The 21,989-nt window shown below is 44.7% G+C and overlaps 1 protein-coding gene across 1 annotated transcript; it reads right to left on the bottom strand.

Moving 5' to 3' along the window:
• Positions 1-600: 600 nt before the first annotated feature.
• IL17RA (interleukin 17 receptor A) lies at positions 601-21,197 on the bottom strand (the record flags this gene model as incomplete). The annotated part of the gene is made up of 13 exons (XM_082279763.1): positions 601-2,105; positions 2,710-2,751; positions 3,796-3,897; positions 5,142-5,156; positions 5,240-5,315; positions 5,757-5,834; positions 7,046-7,203; positions 7,291-7,338; positions 8,750-8,876; positions 9,880-10,004; positions 10,842-10,988; positions 12,830-12,854; positions 21,084-21,197. The coding sequence occupies 13 exons, from the start codon at positions 21,195-21,197 to the stop codon at positions 601-603; spliced, it is 2,562 nt and encodes an 853-aa protein (XP_082135889.1).
• Between the last annotated feature and the right edge of the window lie 792 nt (positions 21,198-21,989).

Genomic DNA, 21,989 nt, shown 5'->3' with positions numbered 1-21,989 from the left:
CACTTGATTTCTGAAATGACCATGAAACTGCAGCTGCAAATGAATGATGAGGGGGAACAAAAAAACCTCCAGGCACATGTATCAACCAGGTAGAGACAGCCCTAATCCAGCTGAAATTCAAGGCACGCATCTTTAATGCAGTATTTACAACCAAACGTTTAAAATGTGTATTAAAATGGCAAAGCAAATTTTACCATGTTATCTAAACCTATCTTCTAAACCCTGCCTGTGACTTTTATCCAGTGCAATAGAATCAGCACAGCTGGAGGGCATTGTGAAGGCACGAGTGGATGAGCCATAGTAATTTTTCTGCCATCCATCAGTGAGAATTCAGTGTAATGCCTTTCCCCAAGGAACAGAACCACTGCCTGTTCTTTCACTGGGGTGGCCAACATTCATGGCTTCTTTCCACAGAGATTGGAAGCAACACTTCACCTCTGCTGGGCAGTGCTGCATCCCAGCATCACACAGGAAGATCCCACCACTTAGTCATTTAGAATACAAGGACAAGGATGGTGTTGGAAATGCAGTCTCAGTACTACTCTGCATGGGACCACCTTCCATCCCTCTCTTTCAAATAGAGCAGGTCCCAGGCAGAGCCTAACAGTCCTCCAAAGATTGGTCAATGTCCATCATCTCTGCTGGATAGTTCCAGCTGGAGCTCCTCTGAATGTCCTGGAAAAGCAGCTGCTTTTGGAGGCTCTTTATACTGTTCAAGACCTCTGGAGAGAGCTCATGGAAGTCCACCTGTTGTGCCTGATCCTCCTCCTCCTCTTCCTCCTCCTCCTCTAGAAGGTCCTCAGGAGGCAGAGGGGAGCATCTGGAGATGTAGCCCTGGTCTGACTGCACTGACTGTCTTTGGTCATTGCACTGGTCATCAAAGACCAGCTGGTGCTGCTTGTCAGCCTCCCCCTGGCAGAGATATGGCTCTGAAGGAATGACCCTCTGTTGATAAAGAGGGTACATGAGTCCATTCAGATGGTCACTCAGGTCATCTGAGAGGTTTGCAGGACTCTGGTCAGCTACTGCTGAAACCTCAGAGTCCTCATGGAGGATGAGGTTATTCCTCATTGGAAAGCTCATCTCCAGAAGAGGAGCTCCTTCCATGCAGTCCTCATTGCTCAGCACATGATGACTGAGAATATTTCTGTCTTCCACGGAAGAGACCGGCTCCACTACCTGAACTCGAGGAACATCCACAGGAAGGATCACAGTCTGGGAATTTGGATCCCCACATGGATTAAGCTGAGGCTGCAGTTTACAGCCTGTACTTTGGCCTTCATGCATGTGGAGGTTGATGACATAACAGCAGCTGGGGTCAGGCTCACGTAGGTGCAGCTGGTGTTTCACAATTCCTCCTGGCTCACTCAGCAGTGAATCCACCTGGCTCTCTCTGTTTAGGGAATGCAACTCTTCATCACTATCCAAGCAGATGGTTTCACTCTCAAACCAGTCTGGGTGCTCAGTCTGCCAGTTCTTGAACTTCACTATGGCCTCTTTCAGCTTCCTCCCACTGGGGGTATTGATGTAATTCTCGGCCGTGATTTCCTGGATTCGATGGATCCGCCCAGGTTCAAACTTCTCCAGATCCTGAATGCGGAAATAAATATCCTCAAACTTGTCCATCAGTTGGTACCTGGATGTGACATTGAACAGATCAGGTATATCTCTCTCGCTACTTATTCCCTCGAAGTAGCAGACTATGTACATTCCAAAACAGGCTGGCTTCTTGAAATCTGGCAGGATCAGATTCAAGGCTGGGGTGAACAGGTCTCCCACTGGCTTTTGCAGATCCTGCTTGAGACACACAGGCTCACTCCCAAGCATGGCCTGCCACTTGGCCTGGGTGCCCCGAGAACACAGGATGATGATCTTTGAAGACAGCTCCTCCATTTCCTTCTTCTGCCGCGTGAGCCAGGGTAGCGGCCCCAGCTCCGAGATGTGGTGGTCCTCCAGCAGATCCAGGGCTACAGCAGTGCCACAGACCGTCATCAGGAACTCGGCAAACTTCAGCACCACGTCCACGTAGAGCAGGTGATCAGCAGAGTACACAATCCAAACCTTCCGGGGCTTCAAGGGTGGCAGGGAGAGCTCGGTGTCTGGTGCTGATGGGAGACAGAAAAGCATTAATAACAGCCACATTCCCCAAACTGCAATGGGGTGAGTCAGCACTAATCAGCATAGGAGGGTATGAATAAAACTTTTAAGTTTTAATGCTGTTTTTGGCAACGTATGTGGACAACATCTCATTGTGTAAATTTAATATGGAAGTACAGACACAGTGAAACTGTGATTTATAATAATGTCCAGATGATTCATTGACTTCCACCTCACAAAAACACTACACCAGCTTCAAGAGGTTTGCAAATATTGCTGTATTCTCTGGTGGAGAGCTGGGTGTACCACCCCAAACCAGTCTCCTATTGCTATGGCCTAGATGATCAGCAAATGTTCTTCTGCTAGTGCAGCCTCAGCTGGGCCAAAAGTCTCACCACATTCCAAAGCAATTACCTCCCATCTGACAAATGTGGCATTTCAAATTCCATATACAAAGCTTCTTTTAGCTAAACAGGAAGATCCTAAGGCTATCTTTTGGTTTCAGGAAGCGTCTATAGAGTAGTTAAAGGCTACAAAAGCCCCTTCTAGGCAACTGTGTGAGACCTGCAGAATGCATGACAGGTGCTTGATAAAACACAGGTGGCATCTTACCAGCTTGCAAATCGTTGTGGCTGCACTTCCCTCGCCAGCGTCCTGGAAGAGACAAAGTCACTGTCAGTTCTGAAAACATGAAGTAAGATTAAATGCTTAAAATCACACCACCTTCCACAGCTTAGGTTAAACAAAAATAATAATCTTTCACTGTGTAGGGAGATAAAGCCGTAGGGAGGGACAAGCCTAATAAAAAACCATACTGAATGAATACTCTTCTACAGCCAGTTCTTGCTACATTTTTTCTTTGAGAGGTGACAGAAAGCACTTAAAATGAACTTTCACCATCTCCCCCAAATCCAGGCAGTCTCAAGTAAAGAACCCCCAACTATCCCTCCTTAAAGAGAAGGGGCTTTTCAAAATATGTCCTTTTCTTAAGAAGCTTTTCTGAAGAGGTGACTAAAACGTCCCTAGCAACATCATATGGACAAGTTTGATGTTAAGAAATTTTACAAAAGATTACCAATTCTCCCTCTCATGTAAAAAGAAAACAAAACAAGCAGTGAGTGACACAGCTTCCCTGTGATAACTGCCTCATGGCTGCAGCACAGAAGACCAGGAGTTAGCCCTTAAGTACCCAGTTTTCCCATGTGCTTGATCTCAATCTCTATATCCTGTATTCTTTTTCCTCCCATTTTAATTTAAAAACCATATCTAATCTCAAAATAGTATAAAATTAATTTTGCAGAGACTTTGGGGATCAGGGGGAAGACTAAAGTGTGGACAAACAGGAAGCTTCTGTTCTGCAACACTCTTATGCAATGCAGGAGAAAAATAACTGCAAAGATATCTGCCAGGAAACAAAAAGCTGAACTACAAGATTCCTTTATCCCCTCATGAGCTCTGAAGTGCTATGAACATGGAGTATCAGACAGGATAACCTGTGTAAGGCTTTACTTATCCAGTGGATGGTATTAGGACATTGCAGGTCCTATAATGTAAAACAGAAGGTGTTTTCATAGGCATTATCTCAGTGGCAAGGCATCAGAACAGCAAGGGACAAAAGAGCAACAGGAATAGATACAGAAGGAGGAAAAAGTATTCTTTAGCATTGGATTTTCTCCTCCTGCCTGGTATGAGTCTTACCTGCTCGTTTTTTAGTCATACACAGCACAGCTGTAATGACTGACCCCACCAGTAACACACAGATGCCAGTGATACACCAGTACAGCCATATCATCATATCATCTGCAAAACAGAAACACTCCTCAGACACTGCCTTACACAAAGAGTTTCACTAGAGAGCAGAAGGTTCTTGAGCAGCACAGGCCAAGGGAGGAGGACCCTGGTTGTGCTGGGTAGACCAGTATTTCCTCCTTAAAAAACACAGTCACTTCTCCAAACCCATTCCTGCTCCCATGATGCTGCTATACACCATAAACCTGCTCCACACAAAGAACCATATGTGCAGCACACTGAAAACACAGATCAAGAACCTTCCTCTAAATAGCAATGTTTACCCAGCTTTGACAGGCATGCCGCCCATGTCCTGCCTGTTCATGTAATCCAGCTCAAAAAATATTTTAAAAACTCACCATTTTGGGTCATGAATTTCAGTTTACAGGTGGTTTTTTGGTTTTTTTTTTGTTTTTTTTTTGTTTTTTATCTTGAGCAAAGCAGATCCTTACAGGTGTTGCAGCCAAAAACAAAGATGTCAAATCATTATGCACAAGTTATCTTGACATTCATAAAAATGAATATATGCAAGCTATTCTCTCCAAAAGCTGCTTTGTATTATGCAAATTTTTTAACACTGAGCAAAGTGACAGAAAGTATTTTATATTAAGACTCTTCTTGTCAAAACTGCTTCTCAAAGAATCCCATGCAAGTGAAGTGTCTCTAAAAAAACTGCTCCAAGGTTCACACTGCATACAAATACTTGCCTCATTAAATCATGGTGAAGTCATTCTTAGCACAATTAATTCTGAACTCAGTGTTACAAGGGGACTGTTAAAGAAATTTTAGACACTGAGCTCTCATCTCCATCAGACAGATTTATTGGCACATATTGATTATGATACTTGGCTGGTTGAGCTTGGTGGCTCAAAAGAGGGACCCTGAACAAAGAAATCCCTGGGCAGTGAAACCCTTATGACCTGAACTCCCCATTCCTCATGTGACAGTCCAGACCAACAGCATTATTGGGGTCTGAGGTCTCCTTGCTCTTTGTTGGTTTGGTGCTTCGTTACCAAGTGGTTGCCACGTTCTCATCTTCACGTCCTCTGAGGTTTCAGTGGGAGCTTTGGTGGGTTCCCAATATGGTTGTTACAGTTCGTATACCATCATCCATGGTACTATTTTCAAATAATATAACATTTTCAACAGGGACATTTCCTGCCTGTTGGGTCATTCCCAGGAAGGATCATTTCTTATTCCACACAACAAGAAAAGAGCAGCAAAAAGAGTCTCAGGGTATTGGAAGAACTTCTTACCTGATGGTTCTGTACCTGCAAAAGACAAGAGTTATGTTAAAACTTCAGTTCTCATCTGTAAGACAATGGAATCTAATTTACAGAAAAGTGGTTCTCACTTGGAACTGGTTCACATGGGATGAAAGCAGAGTGTCTCAGACAGTCTGTGCTACAGTTCGCAAAAAATGGCTGAATCTGCAGTTGAAATGAATTCAGAAAACAAAAGTTATTCTTACAAGAAAATTTTATTCCCTGATTTACTTTCTCCCTGCCTCAACATTCCTTCTATTTTAGCACAGAGACACAGAATTCCCATTGCCCTTCAGAAAACAATATTAATCAAGAATTCTTACACTACACATGAAGAAGACTGTGAGCTCCTGAGGTTGCACATTTGCCATTCTCACTCCCATAATTTCTGACTTGGCAGTCCTGTACTAAGGAAAAGCCACTGACTACAGAGAATACCTATATAAAAATTCTTTCAGCCATTCAGCCATAGTATTTCCCTGATGCAGGTAATTACAGATTAGCCAATCTCAGAACAAAATGCTGTGAAAAAAACCCCTAACAGTCCTCAGGTGCTCACTGCCTTGTTTGTGAAGGAAGGACACAGGGACAACAGTGTGGTCCCACCTGTATTTTGTAGCTGCAGCAAGCTTTTATGTTATTCTCTATTTTGATTGTGACATTCACTTGCTGTTGTAGTCCATCCTGCAGAAATCAGATGCAAGTTAAAAGGGAAGGAAGAAAACTGGATGAAAGAGGAAAAAAAGAAGAGAAGTTGACATGACAACACAGAGGGGTCCAAAGAAGCAGAAGCTGCTATTTTTTTTCCTTTGAACAGGAAGCCCACAGAGAACAAAATGGGTAAAGGATCAGGCCACCATCACGACAGGTGTCCTGTGTGACAGACATGGTAATACAATTAAAACAGCAGGCTAAGATTGCACAGGTAACAGGAAACAATTAGGGATGTACACTGTATAACTTCAAAGGAGCTGAACTTACAGTTTCTTAACAACGTAGATGTCTTCAGCTTTGTAATGTGTAAACATTAACAAGCTTCCTTGTTTAATTAGAAGCAGCTGTCAACACTGCTGCTTCTGACACTAGAACAGACAAGTAAGTCGCCCTTGCTACCTGCTGTACACAATCAGTATCATGATAATCTAATTTTTCACAGTGATTAGCAGACACAAACTCCAAAATGAGGTGTGTTCCTCTCTACCAGGGGAATACTCCCACAGCTGTCCCATCTGTGTCAGTAACAACTTAAACAGATCAGTGCATGCAATACTAAGGGTTTTAAGTGTTAAGGAACAGATAGATTAAACAAACTGCATGCCAATATATCTGCCCTCACCCAAGGAAGGGTAGAGAGTGGTTCCAAATATTCAGTATTTCTCCTCCCTCAGATGCCTGAAGGAAAACATTTCTTATATTGGAAGACAGTCTGGACACTTGGAGCTTCTCAGTAACACAGACTGCAAGAACCACAGAAACTGATTCTCAGCTTGAATGAAGCATCTGTTATTAAATCACTCGTTCTTTATCTAAAAAATTTAATTAACACCTTCCTGTGATCATATTTGATAAAATACTTCAAAGATTTATGGAAACTTTGCACCTCAGTTTTGGTTAGCTTACTGAGTCTTAGCTCCCTAGGCACTGGCTTGAAAAAGGTAATAAGCCCAGATAGTCAGATATAAAATTTGACTTTGCAGATGTTTATAGGCTGCTTCATGCATTATAAAACCTCTTTTTTGATCTTTTATCCACCAAATTCCTCTTTCCAAAGACAATTAAAAATCTATAAAAATGATCCCTTGAAAATTGTTGTTCAAACGTCCTGCTTTAGCAAGCATTTAAGATGTTTGCCTAAATCCCCAGAGAAGGTATGACCTGGGAAGGCAATTAATTACCCCAGTGAAGTCCCGTGTGATCATTTTGCACTTCTTCTCCTTCAGGTAACTGGCCACATGAATTCGGTATTGGGCTGGCTCCATCCATGGGTTGAAGCTCACGAGCACAGTTGTGTCATCCAGACTTTCACCCCGGATCCTGGGTTCCCACAAGCTACCTGGAAGTGGGGCAGATATTCCCAGGTTTCTCAACTGTCAAATATTCCAACAGAGAGCCCACGTCTACGCGACTCCAAAATTTTTACCTGTCTTTATACATGGGATGGTTCTTTTCATCAGAGAATCCCTGCAGTCTGCAAGAAAGACCATCAGTAGCTAGTCAGAAACATTGTACTTCCATTTAGGAAAAAAAACCACATTTTCCTATCAGGAGCCAGACACCTAACCAAGCTCTCCTAAATGAGTAGGCACCTTTGTTCCAAAGCAGTGGCAAAATTCTGTAGAAGAACAGTATTGGTTTCCAGTGAATAAACCAGTCCCTTCACTGATGTCATGGTGTGTTTTGTTCTTCTTTTTCTTCTCAGAACAGAGAAAATTAACGAGACTAAAAACACTTAATAGTGCAGCAGTATCTGAGAACCCTTGCTGATGTAACACTGGTGCAGAAAGGGTCACAACAGTGGAATTAAAACTTCATCTTCATCCCCACACCTTGTAATCACACCTCAGCAATAGATTCCTCCAGAGGCATTCTGACACAGGAAAATTAGGAGACTGGAATCTTTCTTAATCCCAAAACACTCTTCCACATTTCTAATTCGCTTTATTTAACAGATTGGCCCTGCTTTTTGGGACTTCCTTCAGAGTCAAATCCAGAGTCACATATTCAACAGTTAGCAGTGTGGGATTTTCAACTCTCAGCCTTAAACTATGCCTCTTCTCCAGGGTTTGGACAAAGGAAAAGGAACAACTCCTTCCTTAGACAGTTGAGATAAACCACTGCATATCTCAAATTTCCAACTTCCAAAGTTACCAATTTAAACTTTACAAAGTTTACAAATTTACAGTGTCTCCGTAATTCATGTGTAAGCTCCAATCAACAAAGCTCCCTGCAACTCCTGAGCTTGACAGCATGAATTAGGTTTCTGAAGAACAGTGGAGGATAAAAGGCAGGAAGTTCTTAGTGTGAAAAGGCATAAGAAAGGATAAGAGGGCTGAAAATGAAGTGCTCCCTCTCCTTTTCCAGCTCACATTGACTGACACGCTCCACACTTTGCCATTTTATAACTACAAAGTCAGGCTGACAACTATAAGCAAGTTAAGAAAAAAGTTAAGAACCAGTTTTCAAGCTCTGTACTAAGCACCAAATATTTATGAAGTAGTTAGTGAAGGCAGAGGGCACTGCAAATGCTCAGCAACCTTGGGGAAAACAATAAAAACTCTTTCAGCAATAGGAAAATTTTCACATATACAAGAAAGGGTCAAGCACTCAGCACTACCAAGTTTCTTGGTAAATTATACCTAGCTGTACCTTTGAAATTGAACTTCACACACCTAAGATTTAATACTAGAAGGCAAACCTAGGATTTGGAAATTCTGGCCTGTACTTCCAGCTGCCACAAGCAGAGGGGCAACTTTGAAAGATTTTAAATTAAGTAAAAGCAGCAGTGATGTCAGGCCCACAAACCACCACATTCCTGCCCCAGGTCCACAAACCACTGCATTCCTAAACTCAAGGCCTAAGTGAACTAAATCACCTCTTACCAGGTATTGTGAGAGACGTGGACTTGCAATTGTAGTCTCCATTTACCCCCAGTTTGGGCAGGTGATACACGGTCACTTGGTAAGTCTGGCCAGGTTCCACTTCAAAACGGTCAAAAGTGAAATTCCACTGAAAACAAAACACATCCACAAGGACTTTAAAGGACAACGTTGCTCTTTAAAGGCACTGAAATTAACAGCTGACCTGGCCCTGTCCCACTGTGCTCCCTCATCCCATATAACCCTTTCACTGAAGCTTGACTATAAAAAATTAGAACTCAAGTGTATTAAATATACCCATCCCCCCTTCATCTGTCTCAATTGTCCTGTTTGGAATTAGATTTTTCTTAGGATCTTTGAGCTGATACAACAGTTCTATGCCAAACCACTGTGTGGAGTTTCCACCAAACTATATGCTGAACTGAAAGGAGATTAGAATAAAATACGCAGTTTCAAGATGGAAACTTCAGTCTAGAATGAATTTTGCAGCACTGTGCAAGTGCTAAGCATTTAGAATTGCATTTATACATATGTAGTTCTGTACCTGGCTATTCCATACATATTTTCTTAAATCTGTAACATTTTCTGCATCAGCAATCCTGTGCAAATTCTGGAAGAGCCATTGGCTCCTAGGCCAGTGGTATGTGGTAAGTGGTAAGCTAACTATGACCAAATTCTGTGTGGTAAGGAATGAACTCCTTATTGTTTATATTCCTTACTGTTGTGGATGCTCAGCACTTTTCTGATGAGTTTCCTAGGAGGAGTGTAAGCTGAAGGACCATGGTGCTTTCCTCCACAACAAGAGAGTACAAGAAAGAAGTGGAAGCAATAGAAAGAGCTGAGTTTAAAAAGCTATAAAATGTCATGCTCTCAAGCAGAATGCAAAACCCACTACAACTATTTGCTTTAAGCAACATCCAGAGTGATGACACATGCTAGGTACTAAGAGCAACAATTCTTAAAACCTGAAGGATGGGAAAAGTGAAAGAGAAATGGGAAATGACAGCAGATCTCGAGTCCAATACAGACTCTAAGCAGTCTGCACTTTTTAATCAATAACCTTGCCATAAGACAGTGAAAGCAGAAACAAATCCAGGGACTAGAAAACGGAATTTGGAGCCCTTAGCACTCACCCGGCCTCCATCTGGACGGACTTGAAGAGGCAAATTGTTCTGGAAGTCAAACTGGGCACAGATTTGCTGATTGCTGCTCACTTGCATCACGGCGAGCTCCGCCCCTTCCAGACAGCGGATGCTGGCTGCAGGCACAGGGACAGAGGGACATGTTCATCTTTTCCTCTCCTCTGCACATGCAGAGGCTGCAGCCCCCACAGAGAGCCCCACTGTGCCTAGTCTTGCCACAGCCTTACTCCTTTGAGGCGCTGAGGATCCCAACACAAAGATAACTGGCCGTGGAAAAGTGGGCATGCAGGGCTGACTAACAGAACTCTCGGCCTAAAGGCTGCCCACATGGCAAAGCTACATCCATGCAAATGAAGGAGCAAAGGAGAAGGAGACTGCGTTCTCCACACACCCTGGCAGCTCCACGGATGCACTGTCGTGTTCAGCTCTGCCTCTCCAAGCTGCTTGGTGCAGTTTGGGAGCCAAAGCAAACACGCCTTTATTTTGGTACACACGGTGCCAGCGAGAGAGTTTACAACCACAGCTGAGGGAAATGACTGGGCTGCCTGAGTCACACCTGCTTCTACACCACCATAGCTAGAGATTGTAACTCTACAGCCCTCAGACACAGGCCCTGCAGAAGGGAGAAATGAATGTGTTCAGTTCTGTCTTAAACTTTGGACATGAGTATGCAAGGGAAGCATCATTTATAGACAAAAAAATCAAAGGTATTTGGAGAGTGACAAAACCGGACTTATTGGCAGTCATTTAGGCTCCAACAATGAGACAATTATTCCTTTATCAAGGCACACAAAGATGAGATTACACCCACCAAACAAACAAAATTAAGCAGACAACCTGTCAAATTTCAAAGACCTGCTTTCATGACTTGAAGTCATAATTCTCCTCGCTGTCTTTACTAGATCACACCTACTTCATCTGCTCCATGCTCAAATTAAACAGCCACCACTTACCATCCGTGGCCACTTTCCACTCTATCTGAAGCACAGGGAGCAGTTTTCCATCCTCCCGACGGAAAACATCCGAAGAAACGTGGAGACTGCTTGGAGCAGAAGGAGTCCATGCAGGAACCTTCAGCCAGCTCGACTCCATGCAGGTGCCTGTCCAGCAAATGAAAACCACATTTAGAGTTGGGCTGAGGAAGCTCTGCTTAATTGCAATTATGGTCTGCTCTTTGGGTCAGGGTTACTCTGAGGGGAAAACTGGGTGACAGACTGCTTCCAGCTCAGAAAGGCAGTTTTCAGCATGGAAAATTTACTCTGTAAGCTGCCTGGAATGGTCTGAACTTATTCTAGTAACTTCCTCTTTTCCTTAAAATCCCTTAGTACTTATCACAATCAATGCACACAGGCTAAACAGGTCAAGTAAGTTTACTCAGTATCTCCTTCAACCTTCTGCTAAAACAGACCTATGCTAGTATTAATTTCCAGCCTCCCAATCATAAGAAATCTGTCAGATACCCAGGGAAATTGTTCCAATAGTTAATTACCTTGGGTCTACAAACTGCTTTTCCTCAAATTTGAATATACATCTGAATTCAGCTTCCAACAACTGCCTGTTATGCCTTGTCTAAATTAATGAGCTCCCTGGACAGAAAAATAAACTATGCTTGTCAACACAGTGTTAGGTCAACTGGTCCTGTAATGTTATCAGAAAGTGAAATCAGGTACGACAGGCATAAGACAGACATGATCTACTTAGGCTTTTGTAAGACATTTGACTTACCAGAGAATGTTAAAAATAGCACAGTCAGCCCCCTCCCCGCGCCCCAGCACACTTTGGGTCTATTTTGCTGGATCTGTGGTGGAATAGTGGAAAGTGGGCAGTATCCCTTCATGTAACAGTACGGTTTTAGGCTTAGGAGTAATTAGACAATCCTCAAATGCTCATTCTACCAAAAAGTATCTATAAAAAGCCAGACAAGAATAAAGTACCTTTCAGCAAAGAGTGTACTGAACACTGAAAAAAAATACAGATTTCCCCTAGAGCAGAAAAACAAGAGCCATAAGGCAGAATTTAAACCAAATATTCAAATTAGGCAGCATTTTAATGATGGTGCTGCAGTTTGGCTCAGCCGTGTTGTCAAGCTGTATTCCAATGGCTGTGTGCCAGTGGGAAATATGGTCCAACCTGATCCCACCCAAGCCCTCTCCTGCCAAAGAAGTTTTAAATCTGGTTATTTTCAGCACAGTCGTCTCCCTGATCTAGCAAGTCAAACAGAAACACTACAAAAAATACTACTGGCTACAAAAGCACTTGTGCCAGTATGACACAGGGCTGGGCACCGAGGCAGGAATGAGCCTGCTTAGAACAAGGGCTGCAAGGAAAAGCCAAGGAGCTCTGCAGCACTGACCAGTTGCCTCCAGGTACCAGAACATTTTCTGGTTTTCAAGAACGTTTTTCAGAACGTTACCCATAATTATGTTAAAGTCATTCAGATGCATGTCATTGCTAAGACTTGACCCCTTACACCCAATAATTTACACTAATTACTCTCAACTGCACCCCTCTATGCCCCTTTTTAAATTCTAGTTCATACACTATTTTTTCATCAAGTACTATCACAATGGCTTGTAATGAACATTTACTGGCAAACTTGTCCTAAAATTCCCATTTCTTTAAAAACTGATGATCCCAGCTTTAAATAGAAACGAAACAAGTTGGGTTGGGTTCTACTCATGCCACTGCCTACCCCCCAAACTCTGTCCCAAAAAAGACATAACTTTCCATTCCTCTTCTAGCTGGAGCTTATAATGGATCAAACTGGAAACTCCCAAAGCAAGGCATGATAGCAGTGTTTCCCTTTACAGCCATCTGATTCTAGCAGGAAAAACATGCTGTATGAACCCAGCTAAAAAAAGAAAAGAAAAGAAAAGAAAAAAAATAGAAGAAAAGAGCATGATCTGATGAGAAAACTGCAACAAACAAAAAAATTACTTACTACTTTTTACGAGACAGTTTAAATCCTGTGGGGGGGAAAAAAAAAAAAGAATGTTACTCTCAGAATAAAATTGACAGTAACTTGCTCAGTGTTGGGAGAGGGGCAGAAAAAACCACTTAAGTGACACACACAGATTGGAAGAATGAACCATGATGGAAACACCGGACTAAGGTGTTGATCAAAAATCCAGGGACTCAGGGCATGAAACGTGTGCACAACTTATGTGACATCAGTATCACAGAATGACAGATTCAATTGGAAAAGACCTCTGAGATCATCCAGTCCAACCTGTGACCAAACGCCATCGCGTCAACTGAGTGCCCGTCCAGTTTCTCCTCGAACACCTCCAGGGATGGTGATTCCACCACCTCCCTGGGCAGCCCGAGGCAACTCCCTGGCATTCCAATGTCCAATCACCTTTCTGTGAAGAACTTCTTCCTAATGTCCAACCTAAACCTCCTGTGGTGCAGCTTGAGGCTATGTCCTCTTGTCCTGTTGCTGTTTCCTGGGAGCAGAGCCCGACCCCCACCTGGCTCCAGCCTCCTTTCAGGTACTTGTAGAGAGTGATGAGGTCTCCTCTGAGCTTAAGCCCATCAGCCCAGGAGCACAAGCCCTCTGCAGCAAGGCTTGACACTGAGGGCGATTCTATTTTCAAGCAATGTATTTGAGAGGCAACCCATTAAGGAAAAAACAATTAATCAGAATTAGGCACTTTCTTATTAAGAATAAAGATGCCCTGATCATAAAGAAGCAACTAGAAGTTTTGTGGGCTCTGCCTGGCTTCTCCAAGTCATGTTTTGTTGATACTGGAAGACCCCATGGTCACCAGGAAGAAGCATGTCAGCTTGCTTGGTTAGTGTGATGCAAAATCCCAGTGAGAAGGAAGCCTGAAGTCACTGACATATAAATCAAAATGAGGGCTAGGTTTCCTTTCACTCATTTCCTATGCCCTGATGAATAAAGCTGGATATTATTGTCATACTATTGCCATCATAGAATTCATTTCAGTGGAGGGGGGAAGGCAGTTGGGTTTTTAAACTCCACAACTTCCTACAGTCAGCTCCAAGTGTATTTGGGACTTAGCATCCAAGGGTATACTTACATTTTTAGGGATGGTTGCTTGAAAAAGCCAACTGTGCCTTTTTGGTAGTGAACACACATGGCACAAAAAGCTAAAGTCTCATAGACACTGAGCTGGCATTACACAGCATCACTGCCAGAGGCACAGCCCTCAACCTCCCTTCCCTTAAGCCCAGCACTGCAGCCTGCCCTGAGCTGGCACCAGGCAGGCACCTGGATATGGCCTGAAAGGGAAGCAAGGTCCAGAATCTGTGAACTAGATCTTCTGCCCTTCTGCTCCTGCTTGGCAACAAACCACCAGCTCTGAAGGGGAAGGTGGGCACTGCTTTTTCATAGCTGTGCTGGCTTTTGTCTCCTTATGACAGGACAGAATTACATCCTGCCTTTAGAGCAGTCCTAGCAGAGGCAAAACGTCACATCAACTAATAAGCTTTCTGTTTTTTGAGGGAAATACAAAGTATAAAGTTCGGTGAGATCGAGTACCACACGAGCTGAGCAACCAATTTCAAACATGGGCGGAGTTCTACTGACTATGAAGGAAATACTTCAGAGATTAATGCTCACACTTCGGCTCATGTATCTGGGTTCCTGCAAACCTGGAGCGAAAGCAGGAAGATTTGGCATTAAGCTCCTCATGCTTATATAAAAAATAAAACCTGAGAATCTCTTCCAGGCTTTTGCTACACAAGTCACAACAATACACACAGGTACAAATCCAACCTTCACAAGAAACACATCCACACTCCAATTACTGCACCACAAATGCCCTCAAGATAGAGATAGACTGAAAAAGATTCAGTGCGACACCCAAGCTGTGTAATGTTAACCAACTTTATGATTGTTTAGGGAACATTTCAATCAGCTCCAAGGATGAATCTGCCTTATGGGCTACCCTGAACTTCTAAGCATACCCAAATCTACATGGCATTTTGCCTGAGAACTGAACTTTGCTGAGGAATGGTTTTCTCAGCAGCCAGCTAGCCATGTTCTGTTTTCCAAAATGAAATCATCTTTGGTGCCCTGTTAGGACTAAGGCAACATCCCACAGTCAGAACAAATATTTTGGCACATAAATACCAATTTAGTCTGAACTGCACATTCACAATTATACTGGGCCTAATTATTGCAGACAAATGTACAGATAAATCCCCCACTAAGTATTTAGATCCTGTCATACTTGAAAAAACCGGTTACAAGTACAGTTAACAGAAATGTTATTGCAACTTGGTACATCCCAGAGCAGGTTTCCTTTCCCTCCCTGCCACTGCAGGACACTGCCATGTAGCACCTGCAACCTAAATCCTCTATTATTGGGGAAAAAAAAAAAAAAAAGAAATGGAAAGCAAGGAAGCAAATGCTGATTAAACCAGACCCAAACCAGCTAACTACAATCCCTGAAAAAGAGAACAACGTAAATTGTGAATACCAGTACGGAAGAGCAGATTAAGCTATGAAAAAAAATTACTCCTAACACTTCAGACACTTAATCAGACTTTTTAAGGTAAATTATGTGGCCTGACAAAGCCCCTCATGTAAAAAGGTGCAGTGGTTTTGTCTGAGATGGAGTTAATTTTCTTCACAGCAGCTGCTACGGTGCTTTCCACTGAGGGCAAAGAGCAAGTGGCTGTGTGGGGCCGAGCTGCTCTGGGATGAACCCTCAAGAGGAAACAAAAATAACTGGTTACTACCCATAGGGTTTTTTTCTAATGTAGTGATCTCTGTTCAAGCCTATCACTTAATATTCAGTCATTTTGTCCTCGTTCTGCTGCAGTTATCAGTAATTATTGTAAATGGCATCACGATAAAGCCCTTATAAAAAAATACAAGGCATTATTAGTCTGAAGAGCAGCAACATCTGCTTTCATTTGAGTGCTGGTATTCTGCTTCTTAGCTGACAACACATGGTTAAGTGAGGAAATGCTGCATTTCCCCTTTTTTGTTTAATGATCAACATGAATATTGATTCATTACAGCTTACAAATGGATCCTCTCTTCCTCCAGGTCTATTATTCCAGGTGAAGTGCTCACAAGGAGGTTCCCAGCTTTGATGAGGCTGTGGTGCCCTTTCTAACATTCATTAAAAACTCCAGAGCTAAACGAGGAGCCATCCATCTGTTGATGAGGATTCAGAACCAACACTTGGTAATTAAAGCCTTTCTTACCTTTTCAATGCTGGGTTTCTATGAGGAGAAACAACAGTATTTTATCTAGTGCATCACCATGCCCCAGCCCCGCTCAGGGCTTTCAAGGGACTACCTACACGTGTGTTTTTTCTAACCTGTTTACCTGCTGTGACACCAACTTTTGCATGTGCAGCTGACTATGCTGAAGTGTTTTAAGCTGCCATCAGGTAGTCAAGCATTTAGCAGGTCTACCACAAGAAGAGGGGAATGATTCTCCCAGCACAAGGTAGCCTGCACCAATTAACTTCTCGGCACACTCCCTTCCCAGTCCCCAAAGGACTACAGGGATGACCCAAGAGCTGAAAATGCCTTGAAGAACAACTCATCCACACGGGAAGTCCTCACTATTGGCATAAGGAAGCAAAGATAGGTGAAGATAAAGCCACAGTGCAGGCAGAGATATAAGAAGTTCAAGGAAAGGCAAATCCTAGAAAGGCTTTGCCCTGAAAACCATCACCTCTTTTTTGTAGCATACCCAGGTGAACAGGTCTGGGCTGCAGCTGAGGCCACACTTTCATACCAAGAAATGTAACTCCAGACAATGACATTCAAAAGCCAGGAAGAAAGTAGAGAAAAAGACCAGTTGGGTTTGCAGCAAAGTAAGTCAACTGGCTACCTCCTCAGCACCTGAGGGAATACTTGTTGGTTTTCTCTTGTAAAGGTCCAACCAACCCAAAACCTTATCTGATGCATTGGCTCATCCAGAGTACATTAACAAAGCTCTGCATAGCAGAAGTATTTTACCTAGTTTCCCTACTTGAGTGTGCTGGTTTGGGCTGGAATAGAGTCAATTTTCTTCACAGTAGCTGGTATGGGTGTTTTGGATTTGGGCTGGAAACAGTGTTGGTAACAGAGAGATGTTTTTGTTATTGCTGAGCAGGGCTTGCACAGGCCTTTTCTGCTGCTGTAATAGCCCTGCCAGCCAGAAGGCTGGGGGTGCAGGAGTCAGGAGTGGACATACCTGGGATTGCTGACCCCAGCTACCCACAGGGATATTCCATACCGTAAGGCATCAAGCTCAGCATATAAAGTTGGGGGAAGAAAGATGAAGAGGGGGAAGTTCAGAGTGATGGTGCTTGTCCTCAAGAGTCATTGTTATGCATGATGGATCCCTGCTGTCCTGGAGGCAGCTGAACACCTGCCTACCCATGGAAAGTGGTGAAAAACAACTTGTTTTCCTTTGCTTGCAGGCATGGCTTTTGCTTTACTTATTAAATGGTCTTTACCTCAACCCACAACTTTTCTCACTTTCACCTTTCTGATTCTCTCACCCATCCCACTGGTGGGGGAGTAAGTGAGCAGATGTGTGCATAGTTGTCAGCTGGGGTTAAACCACAACAGTCCTTTTTGGCACCCACCATGGGGCTTGAAGGGTTTGAGAGAACAACAGAGCAGACAGGAATGTGCCAGGCCAAATTTAGAGATGTTATTCTGGTAGCCATTGACAGGTTCCTGCGCTTGCCATGGGGCTCACCTGTACATGGGAGTCTGGTGCTTGTTAGCAGCTGGTTTTGCTTTCACTGCTTTGCAGTGCTGCTCATCTCACCACTCTGTAGCACCTGGAACATTCTGGTAACAGCAGAGGTGATGCACCTAGGCTGGGAAATGGCCAGAGCACCACTGCTGTGCTGGACAGGCTGGAACTCCTGGCTGAACTGGAGCTGAAGAGACTGTGGATGAGTCCATGGTGGAGTGGAGATCCACTTACCTGCCCATAGGAAATGGTGAATGAACACCTGGCTTCTCTTTGCTTGTGTGTGCAGCTTTTGCTTTCCTTATTAAACTTTGTCTCAACCCATGAGTTTTCTCACTTTTACCCTTCTGATTCTCTCCCCCATCCCAGTGGTGAGGGAGTGAGTAGGTGGCTGTGTGGGGCTCACTTGCCAACTGGCCCAACAAGCAAAGCTACAGACATGGGAGGCATAAATATGAGAAGATGATTGTGAGGTGATGCTGAAACTATTATCAGCAGGACAGGCACAGTCAACTCTTCATGTTTACTTGCTGTATTTTCACAGAAAGCTAAGCAACTGTTTCTTTCAGTCTTTTAAAATGATTTTGGTTTCACTTTTGACATTAAAAACAACAGACCATATGCTGTGGAGAATCACATGGATCTGAATGAAAAAAACCTGGGAAACTGATTAACAGCACCACCCCATAACAATTCAATTAAAGTAATGGGAGGCAAAGATTTCCCAGCAGGATGCTCTGGTAACTACAAAAAACCACTGTGAGCCGGGCAAGGGTCCAGTTTTCCTTTAAAGAGTGGCTGCTGAATGGGAAGGACTCTGGCTTCCCAAAATCTGCCTTTCACCTTTGAACCATTCTGTGTATCTTCTGAGGCTTGGATGATTTGAAGTTTACTGCAGTTTCCCTTTTCCAACTCCTTAGTAAAAAGAAGCAGAGATCAGCACATGAACACATTACAGGAATAAATGCTGAAGGATGATTTGTTTAAGGCTGCTAGGAAGCCAGCATCTTTTACAAAATTGTTTTAATCTTTTAAAGCCTTTTTCTCTACTGTTTCTAACTTTTTGTCTTGCCCTCATATAAATTCTCAGAAAAATCAAATCCAAATTCAAAAGTTAAATTTTCTTCATAACAATCAGTTCTAAAGTTGTCTTTATCATATTTTCTTAGTTTTGATCAGTAACCCTTTTTATGATGAAGTTCAGTAGTTTTGATCAGTAATCCTTTTCATGCCAAGGAGTTCAAAATACCTTAACAGCACTCAGTGTGATTATGTTAACATCCTACACAGCAGAAAGATGCCACAGAAGGGAATGAGAGAACACATTTGCAAAGGAGACCAGGGAAAAGTCTTCCTCACATGCACCACCACGGCTCGTCTCCATAAGAGATGCTACACCAATTCTTCTCCAGAGACTTCCACTGAATCAAGCTGGCAAGATAAATTTCAGAGACATGTACAGCTATCCAGCCCCTCAAAGATAGCAGGGTTATAAACGCTGCATTCCTCCAGGACACCCAGGCATGCCATGTCTCAAAACTGCTACAGCACAATGACTGAACACAGTGATTTAACACTCGATGGTGAAAAAACAGATGGGTATTTAAGCTGTGGGATGTTTTTGCCCTGCACATAGGAAAAAAGCCACTGCAGATGACAGCTACTGATAGGAACTGTATTTGCAGCTGTGCTATTCAGCCCTACAGCTGAGCATGTTTGATGGAGTAGTGGTGAATGAGGCCCATTAAGTGCATTTGTTGGCATTTTAATAAGATGAGCTATTAACAAGCATTTAATTTTACTTTCAGGTGTCTACTGACACCACATATGACACTTTCCCTCCACCACTTCATCTCCCAAACAGCCTCTGCCACATGAGAGTTTAGCTGAGGAAGCCGCCGTGGCTGACCCTGACCTGCTCCAAAGCTCAGCAACAGCAGCCTGAGCGCGGTGGGTTAGACAAAAGGAAGTGAATCTCACCCACCCTGCTCAGCAGCAGCTTTGCTTTTGAACCACACCACAGTCACACATTGGGAGGGTTACTGAATCATCCTCTGAAAACAGTGCAACCCACAGAAAGGGAAGGGGGAACTGTTTTCAACTGTCACAGCTTCAGATGGTGGTGCTTTTTCCTACGTGTGTCAGCAGCTTCACAACTGCTTAAAGAGGCTGCTCCCGGGCTTAAGTGGATTCCTCTTTTGTAAGTCTATCTGCACTTTAGAAATTGTCTTTTTGACAGAAAAGGCCAGTGTAGCAGCCCTGTACATTCACTGCTCTGTGTGCACACCAGAGAGGGGGGCAAACAAAGCTTCTCTGTGAAAGTTGGTGATGTTGTGGTGAGCCTCTCACCCAGCTACTGTGGTCACATTTCCTAAAAAACAGAGGTACAGGCAGCAAGACAGTCAGTCAGAGCCCAAGCATCCAAGGACTTACAGAGACTCTTCAACATATTACTGTCAATCTCTGTGACTAACAACGTTTCGGATATCATGGTTATGTGAGATGCCTAAGCAATATTGTAATTTTCCCTTTGCCAAGGCTTTACATTTTGTAATTCTACAATGTCCAGCCTAAAGTAAAACTGCAGAACTGGTCTGTTTTCTTAGGGTCTCTTTAAATAAGAGAGAAGGCAGCAGAGCAGAGGTCAAGTAAAACAGGGGTAAGGATATAGTCAAACATTAGGAGAGGTGTCAGACTAGACAAGAGATAGAAAATGTGTACAGAAAAAGATTATAGAAGCTTTCATCCTAAAGGATACGTTTTTGTCTATAGCTGTACCTATTTGCCTTTGCCAGACTGCTGAAACTACACCATGGCATGTAAAGCTGTCCAGCTTAGCAAACAGCTGCCCATTTTCCCATCTCACTGCTATTGTTAACAGAATTAAAAAGCAAAAGCAGATCTCTTCCCCTTACTACACACTCTTTACATGTATCTGAGACAAAAAAAACCCCTCCAAAACAAAAAAAGCGACCAACAAAACAAATCCAAAACAATCCTCAAAAACCACCAGAGAGAGCGACCAGCCCGAGTTCATACTCCGGGCTGCCAAAGTCCGCTCGGGCTGGTTGGTTCGCTTTTTACAGAGACACCACATTTACAGCTCCTGTCTGGCCGGTTTCACAGGGAGAAAAGGCAACCAAAACCTAGCTGTTCCAAAACCCCAGGTACATGTAATCTTTATTTCCCCGCGTTCTCCCGAAGAACCCTCAGCCGCAAGGAGCTAGTTAAAACTTTTAGGACATTGGGCAACGTCAGCTCTTAGCAAAGACTCACATCCTGCTCCGGGACTCCGGGCGCTTCCAGCACGCCGCGGCCGCCCGGCGGTGCCCGTGACAGGCGCTTCCCGGCAGCCATCCCCCGGCCCGGGGAAGCCGGCGGGGCTCGCAGCGCTCCCCGCGCCCAGCCTCCGCCAGGGAGCGAGCGCTCCCCGGGACAGCCACACCGCCCGCCCCGCAGCTCCCCCGTCCCAGCCTCCCGGCGCCCGCCCGGGCCCGCCGCTCCCGGCGCCGCTTACCGGCTGCGAGCAGGTGAAGGGCGGCGCGGCGTCCAGCAGCAGCCGCAGGGCCGTGACAGCGGGCGGCCAGGCCAGCAGGAGCAGCAGCGGCAGCCGCAGCCCCGCGCCCGCCATCGCCCCCGCACCGCCGCCCGGCGCTTCCGGGCTCGGGCCGGGCGGGGCGGCGCCGGCCGCACCTGAGGAGGGGCCGGGGCGGCGCGGAGCGGGGCCCGCCCGCCCTGTGGGGCCGGCGGGAGCGGGGCTGGGCCGGGCCGGGCCGCGGGAGCCCCGAACGACTCCTCCCCGCCGGGGACAGCGCTGTCCGTGGGCAGAGGCTGGGGTTAAAGAGCCAAACCTGCTGCTAACTGGCGGTCGTCTTCCTGTTCGCGAGTCAGCGGGAGGGTCCCGAGGTCTGCGTGCTCGTCGCAGAATCGCCAGGGTTGGAAGGGACCTCTGGGGATCGTCCCGTCCAACCCCCTGCCCAGGCAGGGTCACCTGGAGCAGGTGACACAGGAACGCGTCCAGGTGGGTTTGGGATGTCTCCAGGGAGGGGGACTCCAGGGCCTCCCTGGGCAGCTGTTCCAGGGCTCTGCCAGCCTGAACGTAAAGAAGTTCTTTCTCGTGTTGAGGTGGAACTCCCAGTGCACGCCTCTGGCTTCGGGTAAATGCCGTGAGCATTAAAAACTGGCATCAGCAGCGCTCTGCAGCCGCTGAACTAAAAGCATTACAGGTGTGTGCTCTGCTTTTCCAGTTGCGGGGCTGTGCAAACCTGTTACTCGTTCCTGATGCTCACCCCATTTCAGCTGTCTCACAGGTTTCGCACTGTTTTCACACTGCAGCACACCCACAGCCACTTTCACCTGTTCTTTGGCATAGTTTTCACCTCAAGGTCTCACACAGAGCTGTAACTCAGCCGAGTTTCCAGCT

Source organism: Coloeus monedula, assembly GCF_965178545.1.
Source record: "Coloeus monedula genome assembly, chromosome: 4".
Classification (NCBI taxonomy): domain Eukaryota; kingdom Metazoa; phylum Chordata; class Aves; order Passeriformes; family Corvidae; genus Coloeus; species Coloeus monedula.
Note: the sequence above shows the minus strand (reverse complement) of the source record. Positions and strands in the feature narration are given on the sequence as shown.